This window comes from Dipodomys ordii, unplaced genomic scaffold, assembly GCF_000151885.1.
Source record: "Dipodomys ordii isolate 6190 unplaced genomic scaffold, Dord_2.0 Scaffold41, whole genome shotgun sequence".
Lineage (NCBI taxonomy): Eukaryota > Metazoa > Chordata > Mammalia > Rodentia > Heteromyidae > Dipodomys > Dipodomys ordii.
Window position 1 is genome coordinate 8,262,682 of NW_012267257.1, and position 21,301 is coordinate 8,283,982.

The window sequence follows — 21,301 nt, forward strand, 5'->3', positions numbered from 1 at the left end:
GGGACCTATGTTACTTTGGGCCTGGCTTACTTCACTTAATATAATTTTTTCCAAGTCTTTCCATTTCCTAACAAATGGGGCAATGTCATTCTTTCTGATGAAGGCATAGAATTCCATTGTGTATATATACCACATTTTCTGCCCAATAAATAAGTGGCCTAAAAACTTAAAGAGAAACTTCTTTGAAGAGGAAAGAAGGATGTCCAATAGACACATGAAGAAATGCTCAACCTCCATAGCCATAAAAGAAATGCAAATCAAAACAACATTGAGATACCACCTCACCCCCAGTTAGAATGGCTATAATCAAGAACTCTTAATAACAACAGATGCTGGAGGGGATGTTGACAGAAGGCAACCTTACTGCATTGTTGGTGGGAGTGTAAATTTGTTCAACCACTTTAAAGCAGTTTGGAGGTTACTCAAAAGACTCCACATAGAACTCTCCTATGACCCAGCAATCCCACTTTTGGGCATTTACTCAAATGTTCACAAACAAGACCACACTAAAGCTACCAGCACGGCTATGTTTATTGCAGCATTATTTACCATAACTAAGACCCAGATGCCCCTTGTTTTTCGATATAACATCTGTACATCTCATTGTTGCAATGGGTCCACAATTTGTTTTTTCCCTTCCTCTCCAAAAACTATACCAACAGCAAATACAGTGAAAACAGGGGTTATACCATGGGGGAGGTACATACAAAGCAACAAAGAAATCATCTTATAAATATAGAAAACTTATTTTGAGGGCTTATTTGTTACCTGTTGTAATCTTAACTTGCATAATTATAATTCTTCTTAAATTCATTCACTATCTCTTACTTTAGATACATTTCTCCATGTATAGTGATCTACAACACAATTTCTTTAGTGTATTCATCTATATTAGCAGTAAGCTAAGTAGCAACTAGTAAATCAATATATAATAATTTAAAAGTTAAAAATGTCCATGTCAGATTGAAACCACTAGTTTTGCTCATTCACAAAGCGCTATTTTCTTCTCATTACCGCTGACTAAAGAGAATGGATTATATTGTTTTCGTTTAAATTTAAATTGTCACTAGGTATATTTCAATTACCTTCCATTGTTTAAAAAGTCCAAAAACTTTACGCAGTTATATGTTCTATAATCCCCACAGACTGAGGCATGAAAATTATGATTTTGAGGAATGCTTGGGTTACATAGCCAGTTCCAGGACTCCAAAGTTGCCCAGTAAGATCTCATCTCACAAACAAAATGAAAACAGTGTAAAACCAAACCAAAACAAAATGTTTTGAAAAATTATTTTTCTACCAATCTATTATGACTTCTAAGATCCATATGCTGTGATTTCTATGGGCTATTAAATCTATACAGAGCTTTAGAAATATACATATTGATGGAGAGATAGATACAATTATGGAATAGCATTATGTAAAAATACTTTGTCCCTAGTTGCTATTTGCATCAAATAGCTTCTATTTTGAGAGGTTGACTGAATAAACTTGGAGGGTTGTATGTGTGTGTGTGTGTATGCGTGCATGCATGTGTATGTGAGTTTTAGGTAGTAGAATTGAAAGATATAAGTCATAAGACCACTGTCAGGATTCAGACAGCAAGCTGTTTTCAAGGAAAGTCTGGCTAACAGAGATGATGGTACTGGGACAAGGTCATGATAGTGGAAGGAAAAGTCGTCAAAATTTGAAGTATATCTGTCCTTTCCAATGTACACAGCATCAGGGATAGATTGTTGTTATTTCTGCACTAAGGATTGAACTGAAGAACTCTCAAACACTCCATCACTAAAGCTGTATTCATAATCCTTCTGTTTCAAATTTGTGTCTTCAGATAAGGTCTTTACCTTTGCCTTATCAGGCCTAGTACCAAAATTCTCCTACGTCACCTTACACATAGATATAATTATGTACATATGCCACCACAACTGGTTTATTTTTTATTAATTTTAATTTTTATTGTCAAGGTGTTACAGTTACATAAGTAAGGTAGTGAATATATTTCTTGTTGAACTTGCTACTCCAGATCCCTCTTTTTTTTTAATAATGGGATCTCATTAACTTTTTGCCAAGGATGAAATTAAATTGTGGCCTACTTTCTCCATCCTAAGTAACTTGGATTGTAGGTGAATACTATGTCCATCTCACGGTACTCTGCACTTAGAGGTAAACCTTGCACATATCACTATTTTTATGACAACATAAGTAATTAAATAATCTGTATTCTGTTAAATAAGTAATTCTAAATCTGGAAGTCAACTCTTAAGAGCTTTTCATTGAGAGGGAATATCTGTAAAAAAGAAGAGTCTGTGACTTAAATTTGAAGTGCTGTCAGTTGTGTTGACTTGCAGGAAAAATTAATTTGCTGTGTAGGAAGTACTTAGTCTCATCTAAGTTCAGGAATAAAGTTAAATTTATTAGAAGTGTGCTATTCTCTTATTTCTTTCTTCCTCTATCCCCTTGACCTCATGTGCTTTCTACAATGTGTCGGCAAACAATTTATGCAGTGATTTTCTGCCTGGGGACAGGGCTTCTTCATTCACTACCACAATTCCTGTGAGCATAACATTAACTCAGAATGAAGGATAACATGTTAGACAAAGTATGTGAGAGCTGATGAGTCTCTATAAATCCTGCTTTATGAATCAGCACTTACACTACCTATGTGAAAAGTATATTAAATCCTTGCCTCACAAAAGTAGATGATTAAAACATTGATAGGAAGAGATCTTTCTTATTGTTTTATGATCGATAAGATCTGGGTCCTACAGTAAGTTGTAATAAAGTTTCTTCCTAAGAGATGAGATTTAACTATCTACTGCTTAGTATTTCCTTTGACTCACTTAAGGGGAAAGTATGTCACATTGCAAGTCAGAAAGAAATCAGAAAGGTTGAAGGACTAGTAATTAATCAAATTATGCCTTTTTATTTGCCCTAGGGTCCCATGATTCTTTCAGCTTCTACATTGATGAAGCCTCTCCAGTAGGTCCTGAGCAACCGGAAACTGTCCAGAATTTTGTCTCTGTATTTGGAACTGTAGCCAAGAAACTGATGCGGAAATGGTTGGCCACTCAAACAATGAACTTCACTGGTCAGCTAGGAGCCGGAATCCGATATTTTGATCTTCGGATTTCCACCAAGCCCAGAGACCCTGACAATGAACTTTATTTTGCTCATGGCTTGTTCAGTGCCAAAGTCAACGAAGGCCTGGAGGAGATCAATGCATTCCTCACAGATCACCGTAAAGAAGTCGTATTCTTGGACTTCAACCATTTTTATGGGATGCAGAAATATCACCATGAAAAACTGGTCCAAATGCTGAAAGACATCTATGGAAACAAAATGTGTCCGGCAATTTTTGCCCAGGAAGTGAGCTTAAAGTACCTGTGGGAGAAAGACTATCAAGTGCTGGTGTTTTATCACAGTCCAGTGGCTTTGGAAGTGCCCTTTCTCTGGCCTGGGCAGATGATGCCAGCACCCTGGGCAAACACCACAGACCCTGAAAAACTGATCCAGTTTCTTCAGGCATCCATCACTGAAAGAAGAAAGAAGGGTTCGTTTTTTATCTCTCAGGTGGTTCTGACCCCCAAAGCTAGCACGGTGGTCAAAGGTGTAGCCAGTGGCCTCAGAGAAACGATCACAGAAAGGTAAGTATGCCTAAACTGCGAGAGAAAGCTTCCACAACATAGCTCAAATCTGCCTGTGGAAAGGGCTTCTTCATTCCTAACACAATCCCGGTGAGCTAGTAAGTGATAGAGCTAACATTTAAAAACCTGCAAGTATTTGTTTCCTAAGGTCGCCACAATACAGTACTACAAACAAACTGGGTGCATTTGAGCAATAGAAATGTGCCATCTCACAGAAAGGGAGATCAAGGGCTTGGCTATCTGTGATTTCCCTCTAAAAACCTTGACAAGAATCCATTCTATGACTGTCTTTTAGGTTCTGGTGATGGCTTCAAATCCTTGGCTTGTAGATGCATCTTCTTACCTTCCTTATCTTCTTCTCATAGTGTTCTTGTGAATCTTTTTCTGTAAGAACAATTGTGACACTGGTTTAGGGCCTACACCAATGGCTACATCATAACCTCATTACGTTGGTACAGACCCTTTTCCTAAATAAGTTCACACAAAGACAAAAGTGTGCCTTAACATCACCAATTTAAATTAATGTCTAGCTGTCTTTTAAAAACTCCTTTTCACCGTTGTGTAGCTTTTTCCTCTATCACATGCAGTCTTTTTTTTTTACATACCTACTGCCATGTAATACATATCACAATCACAGGAAGTAGATATTGTCTTATGGATTAAAAAATAATAACCTTCAGATAAACAGGATACTTTGCTAAGTTCCATTCGACAGTGAATGTTTGAAATAGACATTCCCAGACTCCATTCCCAAGCCATATCATCGGCCGCATACATTATATAGACTGCTGTATTAGGAGGGGTTACTCTCTTCTTATCAAGTCCAGTCATCCATGATTGACTACCTTCAAGGTGTACATGAAGTCATCACCAAAGATCTCTATAGCTATTTTCTAAGAGCCTGATATATGCAGAATTATGCAGACAATTTATTCTCTTGAGTTCTATTTTCATATATGTATATGAAGTACTTTGACCATATTCATTTTCAGTCACTCTCTGTCTGCCTTTACCACCCCCTTCCTTCTGGTAGCCACTCTTCCTCAACAGCACCTGTTTCATATTTCTGACAATCACCATTTTAGTGTATATAAATTGTACAAAGTGATTTGGTCATGGTTTTTCATTTATTCATATATTTTAATCAGATTAATCCCTTTATTGCCCTATTCCTCATTCCTCCTAACTTCTATCTTTTCATTTTCTGGCATTTGATATACTTCTGTAGTTTGAAAGTCATATTTAAACTGTGTCTTAGCTATACATGGTCTAATATACTAGATCATGTAAGTTAGGTTTGTGGGGGGAAAATAAAATAAGTTAGGAAAGTGCTGAAAAGTGTGTTTTACAATTCTTCCAGAAAAGTTACAGTGTTTGTTTTTGCTTTGAGTTTTTTTCTTGGGGGGGGACAAAATGGGGGCATAGAAAGGGAAGGGGAAGAGTGAACAAGTATAATCATGCTATTTATTATACACTATGTAAGAGATGATCTATGCAACTTGTGGTCAGAGGTAGGAGTAGGAAACTGGTGTGAAGTAAAGGAAGTATGACATTGTCCAAGAAAATAAATGTACTCATTACCTAACTTATGAAATGGTGACACCTCTGTAATACATCTGAATAATAACAATACTTTAAAATATTTTTAAAAGTGTCACAATGCATATTAGCCTACAAAAGATGCCAGCGGACATTTTAGTGAAGAATCCCATTTAATCAATACAGTATTTTCCAAACTTTAAAAAAAATCATATAACACTTATTAACAGCCCATGGAATTAACTTTGAAGGACTGTCCTTAATCATCTGTTCTAATTCAAAACCTCTCACTTGCCTGAGGGCTCATATATCTAAAATAGTAGAGTTGTATCTTGGAAGAGTAGGACTGGAGGGGAATTTTGAGAGAAGAAAAAAAACCCTATACATAGAATCGACTTTTATCCCCTAGGATTATGCAAATTACTTACCAAAGGTTTGCACATATATCTGTGTGTTGCTATTATCCTTGTGCTATAAGCATCCTTCAGTGAAGAATGATTTGTCTCTCATACACTGACCTTAACTTTATCTCTCATACACTGCCCCACCCCTTGTCTCAGCCTCAAAGTATGAATGCTCTTTAAGGTAAAGATTACAAAAGCAAATCAAGTTGAAAAGTCAACACTGGCAGTTGCATTGACAACGGGGCCGAATAGGTTGAAAAAGCCAAAAGCTCATTGTTTTCATGGGTTGTGACTTCCAATTTGGAATGAGAAAGTCCTGAAGAAGCCATTGTGACAGTTGCATAACAATGCAACTATGCTTTGGGTCATTAAAGTGTGCATTTAAAATTGGTGAAAATAGTACACTTTGAGGGGTATATTTTATCACACTGAAAAATGAAACCATGAAACACTAAGATGCCTTTGCCATTCACATAGCTAGGCAGTGGTGTTAGTGTGTGTGTGTGTGTGTGTGTGTGCTCAGGTGTTTTGTTTTATTACTATTTTTTTAGACACATTTCAGTCTTCTGGATGAGGGCTTGCCTTGCGAAGACAATTTGCTTAGCTCTGAAAAAGAAAGGGAGGAATGCTTTACTCCATGGTATTTGTTCTTTTTCTTCGTACAAGGTTGGTCTGGTTATGTCACTGTCTTCTTGACCTTTGTACCAGAAACATCCATTGAAAAATCATAAAAAAAATCATATGCTGGCATTCAAAGGTGCAAAGAGCTATTCTATGTCACTGAAAACAGTCACCAGGCAATTATAAGAAATATCTGGGTCTGAAGTATTTTCATCTTTAAAATTAGGAGCTTGTTTCTCTAGGATTTTAAAAATCATTTCTAATATTTGGGTTAACAAAAATTCTGAGCATGTGCATTTAGAAAGTCCTGTTTGAAGTTCTGGGTGGCTTTCAGGAAAACTAAATTCAGGCTGGATTTAGGTATGGTAGCTTTCAATCTGGCCCTAGGTTCCAAATACTGCAGATGTGTTTTCTATATTTTACCAATGCCAAAAGATATAGATTTTTAGTTCTCAAAGGCCTATTTTTACTATATTTTTCAAACACCAGCTTTTACACCACACACCCACAAAATTCACACATCCTGAAAAAAGAAGGTATGCAGTTTGAGTCAAGTCTTTTACCAAGTCATGGATAGTTTATTAATTTACAGTCCTTTTTCCATTTTAAAAATATAGTCATGTCGCCTATAAGAATATTTAGGAAGTAAGGCATCTTTGCAAGTAAGTTAGTGATTCAAGTTAATTCTACAGGTCAACAGTCTTATAATGATAATGGCATTGTCAGAGTCTTCTTATTTTCTTATAAAATATTATTATTTAAATATTCACCAGTATTAAAACACTATCAGATGTTATACCAATTGCTTTATATATTGTTTTATTTAATATTCACACAATCTTCCAATTATAGTTGCTACTCTCATCCCATCTTAAAAGGTGAAGGAACAGATGCATTGATCCAAAAACTGTGGTACTTACACATGATGGAATTTTACATAGCTATTAGGAAGAATAATACAGTATTTTGTCACTTGCAAGGAAGTGGATGGACCTAGAATGAATCATGTTAAGTGAGGTAAGCCAAGCTCAGAGACACAAACGGTTCATGTTTTCTCTCATATGCAAAAGCTAAATCAATACGCGGGACATGATAAATTATATATGACTCCAGGCATTCACACACCGTAAGACCAAAAGAAGACACTCTTGGGAGAGAAACAGAAAGGTACAATGGCTCTGTGCCTCTGATCATATCAAATAATATTTACTGAAATGAATTCCAGGAAATGGAAACAATAGGTTTTCTTTTTCTTTTCTTTTTGTCTTGGTTGTTTATCTCTCTTTAGAAAGGGAAAGGGGAACAAAAGTGGAGGGATATAGGGGAAACAAATGCAGCAGTGGTACTAAGTAGTAACTATGTGGAAAAGGAACTATACAATTTGTGGATGGGGACGGGAAGGAAAAACTGGGAGGGAATGAAGGAAGGGGTGACATTGTCCCTTTAAACTCATTACCTGACTCATGAAACTATAACCCTGTTGTAAACCACCTTTTTAGTAACAAGTTTTTTTATTTTCTTTTATTTATTTATTTTTTATTGTGAAAATACTGTACAGAGGGGTTACAATTACATGGGCAAGATAATGAGTACATTTCTTATCAAGCATGGTAGCCTCCTCCTTTGTTTCCCCTTCCCATCCCTTCCCATCCTTCCCCTGCCCCCCTCCCACCAAAGTTGTAAAGTTCATTTTCGACATAAGGTGGAGGAGAATTTTCTTAGAAATGTTGGGCAACTTACTGGAGAACACAGTTAAAGTAAAGGTAGATTCCAGATCTCAACAAAGTTTCCACTATTTGCTTTGTAATTCCTACTTGAATTCATATGCTGTTCTAAACATTGTGCATATCGTGTGCATCCTTAGATTCAGAATCTTAAAGTGGTCACATCATGTTACCTCTTTATTTATAAGGCCTCAAAGAGGTCACTGGAACTTTGTTTTCACCCCTTTGAAAAGCAATATCTACATCAAATTCCTCCTTATATTCAAGTGGATTCAGAGGAATTGCTTAGTACTTTTTGAACAGTTCCCGTGAACAAGGTTCTGAATGAAGTACTGTGAGTTATTTTAACATTGGTAAGCTTCCATTGTGCCCATCAAGTATAAATTAAAGTTTGAAAAGACAAGAGCATACATGACCTAAATACCAAATAAGGGAAAATGAAAGAATTAAAGATCAAAGCCTGTGGTGATTAAGACAATAGAGATGCTTGGAAAGATTTGGATTGGCTTTGTGATAGGCAAAAATAGGCAGAGGTAGCTTCCCAGGTTGAATTAATAATAGGAAGGGCAGGGAGGTAGAGAATCTTGAAGACAAGAGAAGTTAGGGTTGGTTACCATGGAGTGATGCTTAAAAAAACACCATGGAAGATGGGCATAGAAAAAGTGAAAAGGCAGATTATGAAGTTAGAGGTGACTTAATTACAATATTGAAGAGGTTCTGTCAGACCTGGACCTCAGTAAATGAAACGGGTCCAATTTTATAAGTCAGATAAATGAGGGAGATGCTGTTGACAGAGCCACCAGTTCAAAGGGGAAACAACTGGTTAGGAAGGCAGAGAAATAAAAGATGCTGACATAGTATGACAAGGGCTGACAGTGCTGTCCTGTGAATGATGGGGACATCAATCTCAATATGAGAATGATAACTAGAGCTGGACAATACCTACTTTATTTTAGGATCTTAATCCTTGCTTTGATGGAAAATTAGAATATTCAGGTTGAGTTTGTATGTTTGTTTTTTTGTTTGTAATTACCCATCTGGGAAAAGACAGGGAAGGACATCAGAGATGTTGAGACTCCTACAATGTCAGGTGCTGTGTTGAGTATTTTATATGAATTGTATCTATTTAATCCACTCTAAAATAGTGTATTACAAAGTAGGTATTATCATGTCCATTAAAAGTGGAACATTGTTGGGGCTAGGAAGGTGGCTCAGTGGTAGAGTGCTTGCCTTGCATGCATGAGGCGCTGGGTCCGATTCTTCAGCACCACATAAGCAAAAAGAAAAAAGCCGGAAGTGGCGCTGTGGCTCAAGTGGTAGAGCGCTAGCCTTGAGCTGTAGAGCTGAGGGACAGCGCCCAGGCCCAGAGTTCAGGCCCCACGACCAGACCCTCCCAAAAAAAAATTCAGCTTGCATCTCTCTGGGATATGGCAGAAGGAAGCATACTCTTTGTGACTTTCATCATTTTAACATTTTTGTCCCAGGGCTTTTCAAAAGAAGCATCCAATAAACATTCTCTTTCTTCCATCCTGTTGATTTGATATATGCAAAAATAAATCCCCACCCTCTTCTGATAGTCAGGAGAGTCAAAAACTGAAAGAAGTAATATGCATTCAGGGCATGGCGTGTGTGTGTGTGTGTGTGTGTGTGTGTGTGTGTGTGTGTGTGTCTGTCCATCTGTCTGTCTGTGCTTGTATGTCTGTCTTTATGAGCATGACAAGAAGAGAGAGAATGAGAGGGAAAGCATGCACTTATTTAAAGCAGCATAGGAAGAGTTAGAGAATCACTTACTTAGTAAACTGCTTTGGATCTTAGTTTTCTTATGCGGGACTGTTGGACCAATTAAATTCAATGTCTAAAAGGAAGTAAACAAATGTATAGTTATAATATATATGGCTAGCATTTACCAACCACTGAGAGGAAATAAATTAATGGGAAATAGAGAAAACAACAGTAAAGGTAATAACTATCCAGAAAGCAGAGATATTTAGTTAGGCAGTTGGTAACACAATAGTTTGGTCACCTATGAGGACAGCAGTTTGTTGAAGATTTGAACCATAACATGAATTACTATGAGCGATGAAGACGTGTCTGAGTCAGGAGGTCAGATGAACCAGATCTGGGCAACTTGAGTCACATTCTAGGGCCATTTGTTGAACTTTACATTCATCCAAGGAACAATATTTCCAGTCTGGAGGAAATTTTAAATGTAAAGCTATGGAGAGAAATAGAAAGTGTAAGATTTCTGTGAAGATCCCTTAAATAAAGATCCCCAGGTGCATCTATATGGTTTAACATGCTGAGAATATTGTCTTATTGGGAACTGCAAGACATCCAATAAAGCAATGCTAGAAAGGACTTTCAAGATAGGGCTTGGATTAGGCAATCTGGGAGACGTTTAAGGAACCAGGGGCTTTCTTTAGGTTGGATGCCATTAGAAAGTAGGGACATCCTATCTCTGAGCATTACAGTAAGTCATATATAACTATCTATCTATCTATCTATCTATCTATCTATCTATCTATCTATCTATCTATCTATCTATCTAAGCTAGAATTAAACTTAAGCTCTCCTTTATAAAGAAGTCACAGTCATTCATTTGCGTCAGATGTTTGGTTATTTGTGAGTAACACAGAGATTTTTTTGTGCTTAAATAAAATTAATTATAGATTCTTTTCCTCTTCCTTTTGTAATCTCAGAGTGACCTTGTCTGAATTTGGTATTGTGAGAGGTTATTTATGTCCAAAAGGAGAATAACATGACCTATTCATGAAGGTCAGGCCAGCTTGCCTTGTCAGTGGCTGCTGCCATGGCTGTTTTTGTTTACCTGGAAAGCTCCTACTGGCAGTTTGGTTTTCTGAGATGTTTATTTTTTGTTACTCTTTTTTTTCATGGAAACAACTGCAGATAGGGTGTATGTAAAAACCTATGCCAATTTTATAGTGAAGGAAGTCAAAGAGTTAATGATGCTCTACCCTTGAATTGCCCACTGAAAATGTAAACTTCAAATTGAGCCATAATGACAGTCAACTTGACTGTCTTTCTCTGTGATCCTCTTTCTCCCTAATCATGGGAAACCACTGGAACTGATTGAAAAGTAGAAAGAATCATAGGTAGTGGAGATAGAAGAATAGGAATGGGGGAAAATTGGAAGGAGAACTTTCTGTAAAAGCAATTTGTGATTTTTATTTATTTTTATTTTTTGGCATTTGTGGAGTGTAATTCTTTTTCAGTGAGTCTCGCAATTCATTTAAGGCATAAAGAAGTAGATGAAATGGCAGTTGAAGTTTTATGAGACAAGGACTACCTGCTATACTGATATTATGATAATGAGATAGCTTTTTTCACAGAGTTGTTTTGCTATCCTATTTGCCAGGTAGAGATATGTTTTTCTTGAGCTTGGTTCAATGAGTGCCCTGAAGGGTCATCTCTGCCAAATGGTAAGAGGAGTAAATGTTACTATAAGCATGCCTGATATAACCAAATTGTCACATAACTTACTAACAGCAACTCACTAACAAGCCTACACAATGACAGTTCGGCTTTTAACTTGTCACATTTGGTTGAGAAAAACCTTTTCTTGAATAATTTCAATAGCAAAACAACGATAAAATGCCGATAACATAATTTTCTCAAAATATCTGACCTTGAAATCCCTTAGAAGAAAATACCACTTGTGTTGTCTGTGAACATTAATATTTGGGATCGTTGATTAGAAAACACACCTTTCGGATGTTGCTTTGTGTGTCTGGGATTGTAGCCTATTGCTAATGAACTTACTTTAAAGTGCTAAAAATAATTAGGCAAGAATAGCTAGAGATTCACTTGTCACAATTGATTTTTTTTTTTTTGCAGAAATCGTGAGTGTAGCTTGAATTTTTTTACCCTAAAATATTCTTTTCTCCCACCCCCTTACCATTTTATTTTCCCTGTGGTCTCAGCTGTTACAAGAAGAAAAGCTTACAAGTTGTTTCAGAGATGGTGACACTCTATCTGAAAAGAGCTGCATGTGGCAGTAAGATTGCAATGTGTGATTTCATTAGTGAATGCTAAAAGCACAAGATGCCCTTTGGAAAGGGATGTGCGAGCAGGCCTGTATGAAGCGGAGCAAATGGGCTCTGTCGCTGCTAGTTGTCTGAATGCTAAGCAGAAAAAGCTTTTGCCTATGTTTCTTCACTCTGGTCCAAAACACGAAGTAGTAAAGAAAATAAACAACCCCATGATGCTAGTACCAACTGTTTATGAATGTAGCTCTTTCCATTTTTGTGGTTCATTTTTGTGTGTGTGGTGGGGGGGGAGATTTAATTTCAGTTACTTGTTTTCCCAAATATGATATAGTATGTAACTTGTAATGAGTGGATTTTATGGAAATTTGGTGGAGTACATAATTCAGCCTAAATTTAATTTTTTTAGGAGAGGCCATATAGGGATTTAGAAGAAATGGGTTGGATCTCTTAATAACTAGCCTGGAAATTTTGTTTTATTCTTGTCTCATATTTACATGTATGGGCTAATAAGTCAAAGGTTATGTAATGGGTTTAACTTTATTGCTATTCACAAACAGAGCAGACTGCCATGGGGATCTGTCCGGCTTTATATGAGAGAAGAATAATTTCATGTCCTCGCACGCACGAGTGCGTGCACACACACAGACACACACACACATTGTGGCTGTATGTTCACACTTCAATACTTTATATACCCACAAGCAATTACACTCAAATAAGATGTGGTCAACTCTCTCTTCTATCACGGGGCTTGAACTCTGGACTTGGGTGCTTCAGCTCAAGGTGAGCACTCTACCACTTGAGCCACAGTGCCACTTCCGGTTCTCTGGTGGTTAATTAGAGATAAGAGTCTCAGAGAGTTTCCTGCCTGGGCTGGCTTGAACTGCGATCCTCAGATCTCAGCTTCCTGAGTAGCTAGGATTACAGGCATGAGCCACTGGAAACCCAGTTTCTTCTATATTTTAAAACCAGAGGTGTTCCTTAATTTCATAAATTAGGAACAGTGACATCAAAATGTCTTCATATTGCCTCTGCATAAAAATGCTGATTCAGTAGTCAGCTAAAACATGGTAGTTGATTGAATATGCATGTTTGTGTGTATATGTATGTGTACATATATTGAAAATAATGAGAGAAACAATAAAACAGTGTTAACCTATCCTTTTTCATCATATTTAGAATCACATTTTTTTCTTCCTGCTCATAAAGAAAAGATGAATTCCACATGAATTGTGCCCTTACCTCCCAGCTGAAATGAGCATATATGCATTATGGTACTTTTTCACCTGAATTCATAATCATCCTACAAGATCCACTAGCCATGAGCAAAAAGAGGCTCAGAAGCAGCACCCAGGCCTTGAGTAGAAGCCCTCCAATGGACAAAGCAAAAGATGAACTTGTATTTTCTGTTCAGTATTGGGATTTGAACTCAGAGCCTTATGCTTCATGGCAGGTTGTCTGCAGTTGGAGCCATGCCTCGGCTCCCTCCTGCTGTTTTTCTTGTTTCTTTAGTATTTTTCAGGTTAGGTTCTCACACTTTAACCTGAGGCCAGCCCTATACCGTGTTCCTCTTACTTATTTCTTCCCACATAACTGGGACCACAGATGTGTACCATTGCTCCTGGTTTATTGATTAAAATTTGATCTGCCCAGGATGGTCTCAAATTGCAACCCTCCTAATCTTTATAACCTTTCTACCTGTAATTTCTCTTTTGCAAAGAAGACAGAAGTCTTTCTAAGAGTCTCTGCACCCTTCAGCACATCCAAGGATAGAAGTCTATCTATTTATTGAGTAGTATCAGCCCATCTCAATCAACAAGATCACGTTAAGGTTGTACTGTTGACTTACTGCAGAAACAACAGGTATCGTACAAATTCTGTCTGAGAACCCCTGTCCTTAAGTTAGAAGAAAAGCTCTTGGAAATGTGAGGTTTCTTCAAGAGGCATGATTAAAGAATGATGCCAGGCATAAGTGGCAATAGAGGACGACAATTTCCACCTGTAGCTGATAGAAGCCGTAGGGACTCAAAGAAAAGACAGATGACAAAAGTGAGTTTCCCAAAATCTGAAGACAATAGCACATGGGCCCTTTCTTCGTCTTTACTTTTTTCTTGTAGCACAACTGTTATCCACTCAAATGCAATCTACTCTTGTGATTGTCTAATCATTGTCTATCAAAAATGATTGCTTTTTAAAAAAAACATGTTCTCTCTGGTGGAGAATTGTGCTTAATTTTGGGAACATTTTTGAAAATAAAGTTCAGACTAGGTCAACATGCAAGAGTGACGTGAATGTAAGCCCCAGACTCAGACATGCGACGGACGTTTTCTGTGAATGTTGGTGTTAGTAACAGCATACTTAAGGGAGGGAAAACAAAATCTTTGTGCCAAGTATTGTCCATCAACCATGAAATTCATCAAGCTCCCTGAGAAAAGTTGATAACTCAATGCTGCATATTTCATTTTTACAACTTGAGATCCAAAACATAAGATTTACTGATAAGATAATTTTTTTACTAGCATCAGCTGATTATAGGAAGGGATTTCATTTTCACAATGTATACAATATACCTTGATCAGGCTCACTCCCAGCACTCTATCTGGTCTCCATTTTCCCCTGAGTCATCTTGTCTTAAGAGAATGAGTAAGTTTTGACTAATTTTTTAATGAGGTAGTGAGGAATCAAACCCAGGGCTTCATGCATGATGGTCAAGCACTCTACCACCAAGCCACATTCCCAGCCCTTGACTAAGTTTTAAACAATGAAGGTTTTTGTTACTCCATGACTGAGACTACCAGCATGATTGCTAATATCCATAAAATACTAACTATGTACCAGCTTTTCCTAGTAAATGGCATGACTAAGAAGTAAATTACTTTATTGGCCTACAGAACTTGTAACCTAGTCATGGTGCTCTTGTTGTTTAAAAACATGATTTTTTGGAGTCAATATTCTACCCTACACAATTCATCAGCCAAGCTATAATCCTTGATTATCAAAAATATGCATCAAATTAATTTTTTATCGTGAAAATACCATACAGAGGGGTTACAGTTACATGAGCAAGGTAATGAGTACAGTTCTTATCAAGCATTGTTGCCTCCTCCTTTGTTTCCCCTTCCCATCCCTTCCCATCTCCCCCTCCCCCTCCCTCCCCTCACCCCCCACCAAAGTTGTAAAGTTCGTTTTCGACATAACGTCTTGTACATCTCATTGTTGCAATGGGTCCACCTGTATCCCTAGTTAAACAATTTGTTTTTTCCCTTCCCCTCCACAAATTATACCAACATCAAATACAGTGAAAACAGGGGTTATACCATTGGGAGGGACATACAAAGCAACAAAAAAATCATCTAATAAATATGTTAGAAACAATAGTAAGGAAGAAAAAAAATTTGAGTCCTTATCTTGGGATTCATTTCGCCTAACATTAACTTATCTGACCGTTTCTGCTTGTCTCAGACATATACTAGTTATTGCAAATAAGGGAAAACATGGGACCTATGTTTCTTTGGGCCTGTCTTACTTCATTTATTGTAATTTTTTCCAAGTCTTTCCATTTCCTAACAAATGGGGCAATGTCATTTTTTCTAGTCTTTCCCTTTTTGTGTTAACTTGACAAGAAGGCCATGGTGAGGACTTGTAAAAGACTATTGCCAAGCATCTTCTGACAAGTATGGCTAGCCCCTGTGCTGTATTTTCACCCTCTTCCTTCTCAGTTTGCTGGTGAGAAGGAATAATTTATAGCAACTTGGTAAAAAAGGTAGGGCAGGAAGTCCCAGCCATTCTGGTCCCAGCTGCCTCTGAGATCTGATAATACAGGGTGGGAATAGCATCTCTCTCTAAAGAGCACACACATTTTAACTTGCTTTAATTTTCCTGCCAATTAGACTTTTAAGATGTCAAGTGTATCTCCAGGCAACCTCTGTGAGAATTTAGGATCCTTTGGTAAAGAAGCCTGGGGCAAAGGGAGATTTTTTTAAGGGGAAAAAAGAATGATACTCTTTTACTATCAGAGAAAAAAAAATCCACGTACACTTTGGCTTATGGCAGCATGAGACACAATTTAATATTGACAATGATTGTAGTAAAGGGTACAAAGAGATCAGGTGTCAGAATTCTTACCTTAGGTTTCCCAGCCTCAGTAATACTACATGGGACAAGGTAATTCTTCATTGTGGGAAGCTGTCTGTGCCTTGTAGGACTTTAAGCAGCATCCTTGGCTTCTATTTAAGTGGACTCCTCTGTAACACCATCCCTCAGGCAAGACTGTGAAAAATGTCTTCAGACAGTGCCAAATGCTTTTCCACCCAGGGGGAGGTACACTGGCTTCGAGTTGCTGCTGAACAAAAGATTTTATGACATTTAATATTGCTTGATTCACTTTTTCTTTTTTTACATGTTAAACAGATGAGAATAGCCCAGGGGTTGTGGAGACATTCGTTATATGGCTTGTTTTTTGCTTACACAAGTATGACAAAACTCATATATTTTGTCTGCTGACACCTTCATATTAGTCATCTGGAATTTAGTCATCTACCTAGGTGATGGTGAAAGAATTTTAGGGAAGATTTTAGCGGGGGAAGGGAGAGATAAATCTTTGTCTTTTCAGGGTGAATTGATCCTGGAAACAACTAAGACTCATTCAGGGCCAAGTATAGGAATCTGGCCACGCAAGGTAGGTGAGGAAATGGAGGGTGAAGTTCAAAATTCAAATGAAACAGTGAGTTCAACTTTTCTTGTGGGCTCCACGAGCAGACTAAAGTGAATGACAATAGAGGAGTCAGAAAAACAATTTTGAGTCATCCTGTTTTCGGGGGATAAGTGAACAGCCAAGTGAGTAACAATCCAAATGAGAGCTAGCTGACTTTCAGCTGATAAATTTGGGGTGTTATGCCTTACGGAAATAAACAAACAAAAAAATAGAAGAGAAAATAATGTTGGTTCTTCCTTTGTATATTTTTACTATAATTTATGCTACTTGGATGATCAAATGGGAATTTAGAGAGATTTTATTGTCTGTACAAGTGTCTGCCCTTGGTGATCAAGGTTGTGGCTCCCTAATGGGAGAGCCAATTCATGAACAGTTTATTTAAACATAGTGGGTTGCTGTGGCAACCCATAATCAGCCGTTTACTTGGAATTCCAACCCCACACTGCCATAAAGTAGCTAAGTGTAGAAGCTGAAGAAGTTACTTAACTTCATGTGCATTCGGTTTCCTGATCTGCACAACCTTCACTGATCTCTTCTACCATCTATATTCTGAGTTTATGGTAACATTGGTAGTTTATTTGAATATACGTAGTATGATAGTTTGTAATAGAAGTTGAATCATAGGAGATTGAAATACTAAACATTACTTTCATCTGAATCATTACCAGAAGAAGAAGAAATACTTAATTATTTTATGGATGGTTTGCAATCTGATTTACTATTGGTATTTCATTATTAAAGAATAATCACTCATTTTCATAATTATGAGAGTTATAATGACCTACATGCACCCTTTACTGAACAGAAGTTGCTTATCCTAAAAATATGGGGTAATGTAAACAAATGTAAAATATCTACATTCAAAACTTAATTCATAAATCCTTTGCAACTTAAATTATTACACTATTTTAACAATAAATGAGAGATATTCATAAACACAGGTTAAAATTTGTATAGCTATCAGGGTGCGTTTTATATTCTCATTCGATAAATAGATTGGAATTGGAAGTCATAACTTGCAATTGGCTAAACAGATAATTATGGATGTTTTTAAGTATTTTCATTATCTTTAAATAGTAATACAAAGGAGCTGCCATTCAACAAAGGAGTTCATGGCTACAGCGCTTCTTGATCAATGCCACCATCTACAACATTCTCACCCAGCCCTCCAAACCCAACCTAATTTCCTTAATTCTTTTTAGAATACACATTGAAAATTCTTTCCATTTAAAAAAGCAGTTTATGTATATAATGCATCTTGAGCTGTGTCCTTTTAACAACTGATACAGATATTTTTGTTTCCATATTTTTACATATAGAAAATGATGGTGACAAATCCCTGTATCTCAGCTATGTGGGAAGTCATAGGTAAGAAGCTTGTAGCCTAAAATCTGCCCTGGTCTTGTGGTTTCAGAAATAGCTGTAAAATAACTATAGCAAAAAAATGTCTGTTGGAGTGGCTCAAGCGTTACAGTACCTGCTTAGAAAGGTTCAAACTACAGAATTTCCTACATACATAGATAGGTATGCAGGTAGGTAAATAGACAGACAGATGATTGATTCTTGCTTCCTCTCATATAGTACCTATGGCCTAGCTGGGATTCAGACACCTGTGTCTATCTTATTTCAGTTTGTATAGCATTACATTTTTGAGTTGACTATGGAGAAGATTTGAAATTATATGATTATTTTCACAATTAAACTGAAATAGTAATATGAAAGTACCACGTATTTGCTAGCTGCAAAAAAACATTGTACCTATTTTCAAATTAGGGGGTGGTGTGTGTGTGGATATGTATGTGCACCAGGCCTCGGCCTTGGACTCAGGGCCTGGACACTGTCCCTGTGGGGCTCCATCTGACTGCCACTTGTCATTGTGTGATCTTAGGAAAGTGTCTTAAGCCCTCTGAGCTTCAGTTGTTCCTTTCTAAAATGGAGATAGATATGCACCTGTCTCAATAGACATTGGAAAGCATAAAGCAAAAATCATACAAGGTGCTTTGCTCTATACCTGGTACAGTTGAGTGCTCAATAGGTGACATTCATCACTGCTATTAACACCATACTTTGAGAGAAACACTGAATGGTCCGCTGCTAAATTAAAGAGTCCATAATTGTCATTGAATTTACTTTAAATAAAATTTTATTGTAATCTAACATATTAAGATGATTTGCATTTTCAGTAGATATGAGAACACAATAACTCCATATACTATTTGTCAGATGTTATGTGAATATCACAACATAGATCTTGGGTTTTGTATTTCCCTAACACTAATATTACAGACTCTTCTACTATATTTATCATTGTCTCTATTGGGTTATGATTTTGTGAATGAAGCATAAATCTGTTAGAGTGATGCGTGCACTGGAATTACCAGTGAGACTTTATGATCTACCTATGCTATGATCTACAGTTGGCATGGGTCACATTGCTATTTTATTTTATCATTTTATTTATGTTGGGTCATATTTGAGAGTTTCTCTTTGACTATCTCCTGAAGACAAGAAGACCACTTCAGGTTTGTATCTCCCAAAAAGATTCTACTAGCTGTTTTAATAATTGTAAAATTGGCTGGGCACCGGTGGCTCACGCCTTTAATCCTAGCTACTCAGAGGCTGAGATTTGAGGATCGTGGTTCAAAGCCAGCCCAGGCAGGAAAGTCCATGAGACTCTTAATTCCAATAAATCACTAGAAAACCGGAAGTGGCTCTGTGGTTCAAGTGGTAGAGCGCTCACCTTGAGCTGAAGAACACAGGGACAGCACCCAGGCCCAGAGTTCAAGCCCCACAATTGACAAAAATAATAATAATAATAATTATTATTATAAAATGGTGCCAGACACCAGTGGCTCACACCTGTAATCCTAGCTACCCAGAAGGCTAAGATCTGAGGACCATGGTTTAAAGCCAGCTTGGGCAGGAAAGTCTGTGAGACTCTTATCTCCAAATAACTAACAGAAAACCAGAATTGAAGCCGTGGCTCCAAGTGCCAGACCTCTAGCTTGAGTAGAAAAGCTCAGGGACAGCACCCAGGCTCTAAGTTCAAGCCCCACCACTGACAAACTAAACAAATAAATAATAAGTAAATACAAATTATTATGGCAATGAGTTATCATAGGCAATAATAAAGGAAAGTTCAGTTATATATTCTAAACAGATGCCAAATCTTATGTATAAATGAAATTTAATATTTTACTGATTTGTAATTGACTGATATTTTAAATTATGAAAATATCCATTTTTAAATTGATTTTTCTCACTTTAACCTCTAACATTTTTTCTGACAGCTATGCTGCTTTATTTTAACGATCAAAGACTAGCCAACACAAACAAATAGTTTAAATACCTGCCTATAAAAGCTGTTGACAGGCTGAGCTAACTGGATTGGTTTGACAAAGCAGTGTTCTGAGAAAGATGAGTTATTGTCATTAATCACATTTCTATCATTAACATACATCAGCAACTCAGCCGATTCTATTGCAACTAAGCATATATCCATCTCAGAGTTAGGTCAAGCTTGTCTGCATATGTGTGGTTGTTATAGAAAAACTGAAAATGATTCATTAAATTGCTGCTGAGATCTCTGTCACCCTAGGTAACAATTTGGTATGACTTGGGTAATTGTGCAGCTAATTCTAGCAGCTAATGGCGGGCCCCTGGGATGTATGAGTTTTCCACACCCCTATGTAGCCCTTCCTGTTTGCCACAAAATTTGTGATTTAAAAAAAACAACATATAACCTACCAGATGGCACAGACTGGCAAGTCTTTCCCATTTCAGCCCCATCAACGGAGACATGGGAAGAAGAAATCTTAGAAACGCTGAGGAGATTGAGGGAGGAAAAACAAGTCACTTCTAATCTGAGTGGTTTATGGGCCATGCTGGTCCTGCTGATTGTAAGGCATCCTAGATGGAAAGGTCCAGTTCCTTAGGAATCAGAGACAGGTCTAGGCTATAAAAATAATTCACAAGATGTAACATCATACATGAGGCTGTGGAAATAATGAGGCCATTGAGAGAGAATCCCAAAAGAAACAGATAAAACTGTGTCAATCACCAGTATTTTAGACTTGGGCAGAAGAAAACTGGAGGCAAATAAAAGAGAGGCACATGCTAAGAAGAAATGGTAAAAAGCCTGGAAGGACACTGGTTTCTCACAAATCAAAGAAGGTTAGTTAAAGAAGGGGCATATATTTCAGATACTGAACTGACCATGGATAAAAAGAAACACAGTCAATCTCTGGGAAAGTCTGAATTCCAATGAGAGAGGAGAACATTCAGTAGGTAATTCAGAGCCAGTAACATCCACCCACAATAGAATAATAAGGTTGTTGGGGCCACGAGGAGGAGTGTAAGAGCCGTTGTCACTCCCTGGACTTCTAAGACCCCCACTAGAGCCCTCAGAAATAGATGATTTGAAGAGTTGTCTGGCCAGGGAGTAGTTCTACCACCACTCAGCCACCTTCCCAGCCCCAAATGTTTCTTTTTTTTTGGGGGGGGGGTCCGGCCATGGGGCCTGAACTCTGGGCCTGGGCACTGTCCCTCAGCTCTTCAGCTCAAGGCTAGTGCTCTACCATTTGAGCCACAGCGCCACTTCCGGCTTTTTCTCTTTTTGCTTATGTGGTGCTGAGGAATCGAACCC

General features: G+C 37.5%; 1 protein-coding gene across 1 annotated transcript in view; it reads left to right on the forward strand.

The window, feature by feature from the left end:
- Positions 1-21,301, forward strand: part of Plcxd3 (phosphatidylinositol-specific phospholipase C, X domain containing 3) — a 159,117-nt gene that overhangs the window by 84,993 nt on the left and 52,823 nt on the right. Inside the window, exon 2 of the mRNA XM_013018575.1 lies at positions 2,939-3,647. Coding sequence (XP_012874029.1) covers positions 2,939-3,647 — 709 coding nt within the window. The remainder of the gene's footprint in view (positions 1-2,938; positions 3,648-21,301) is intronic.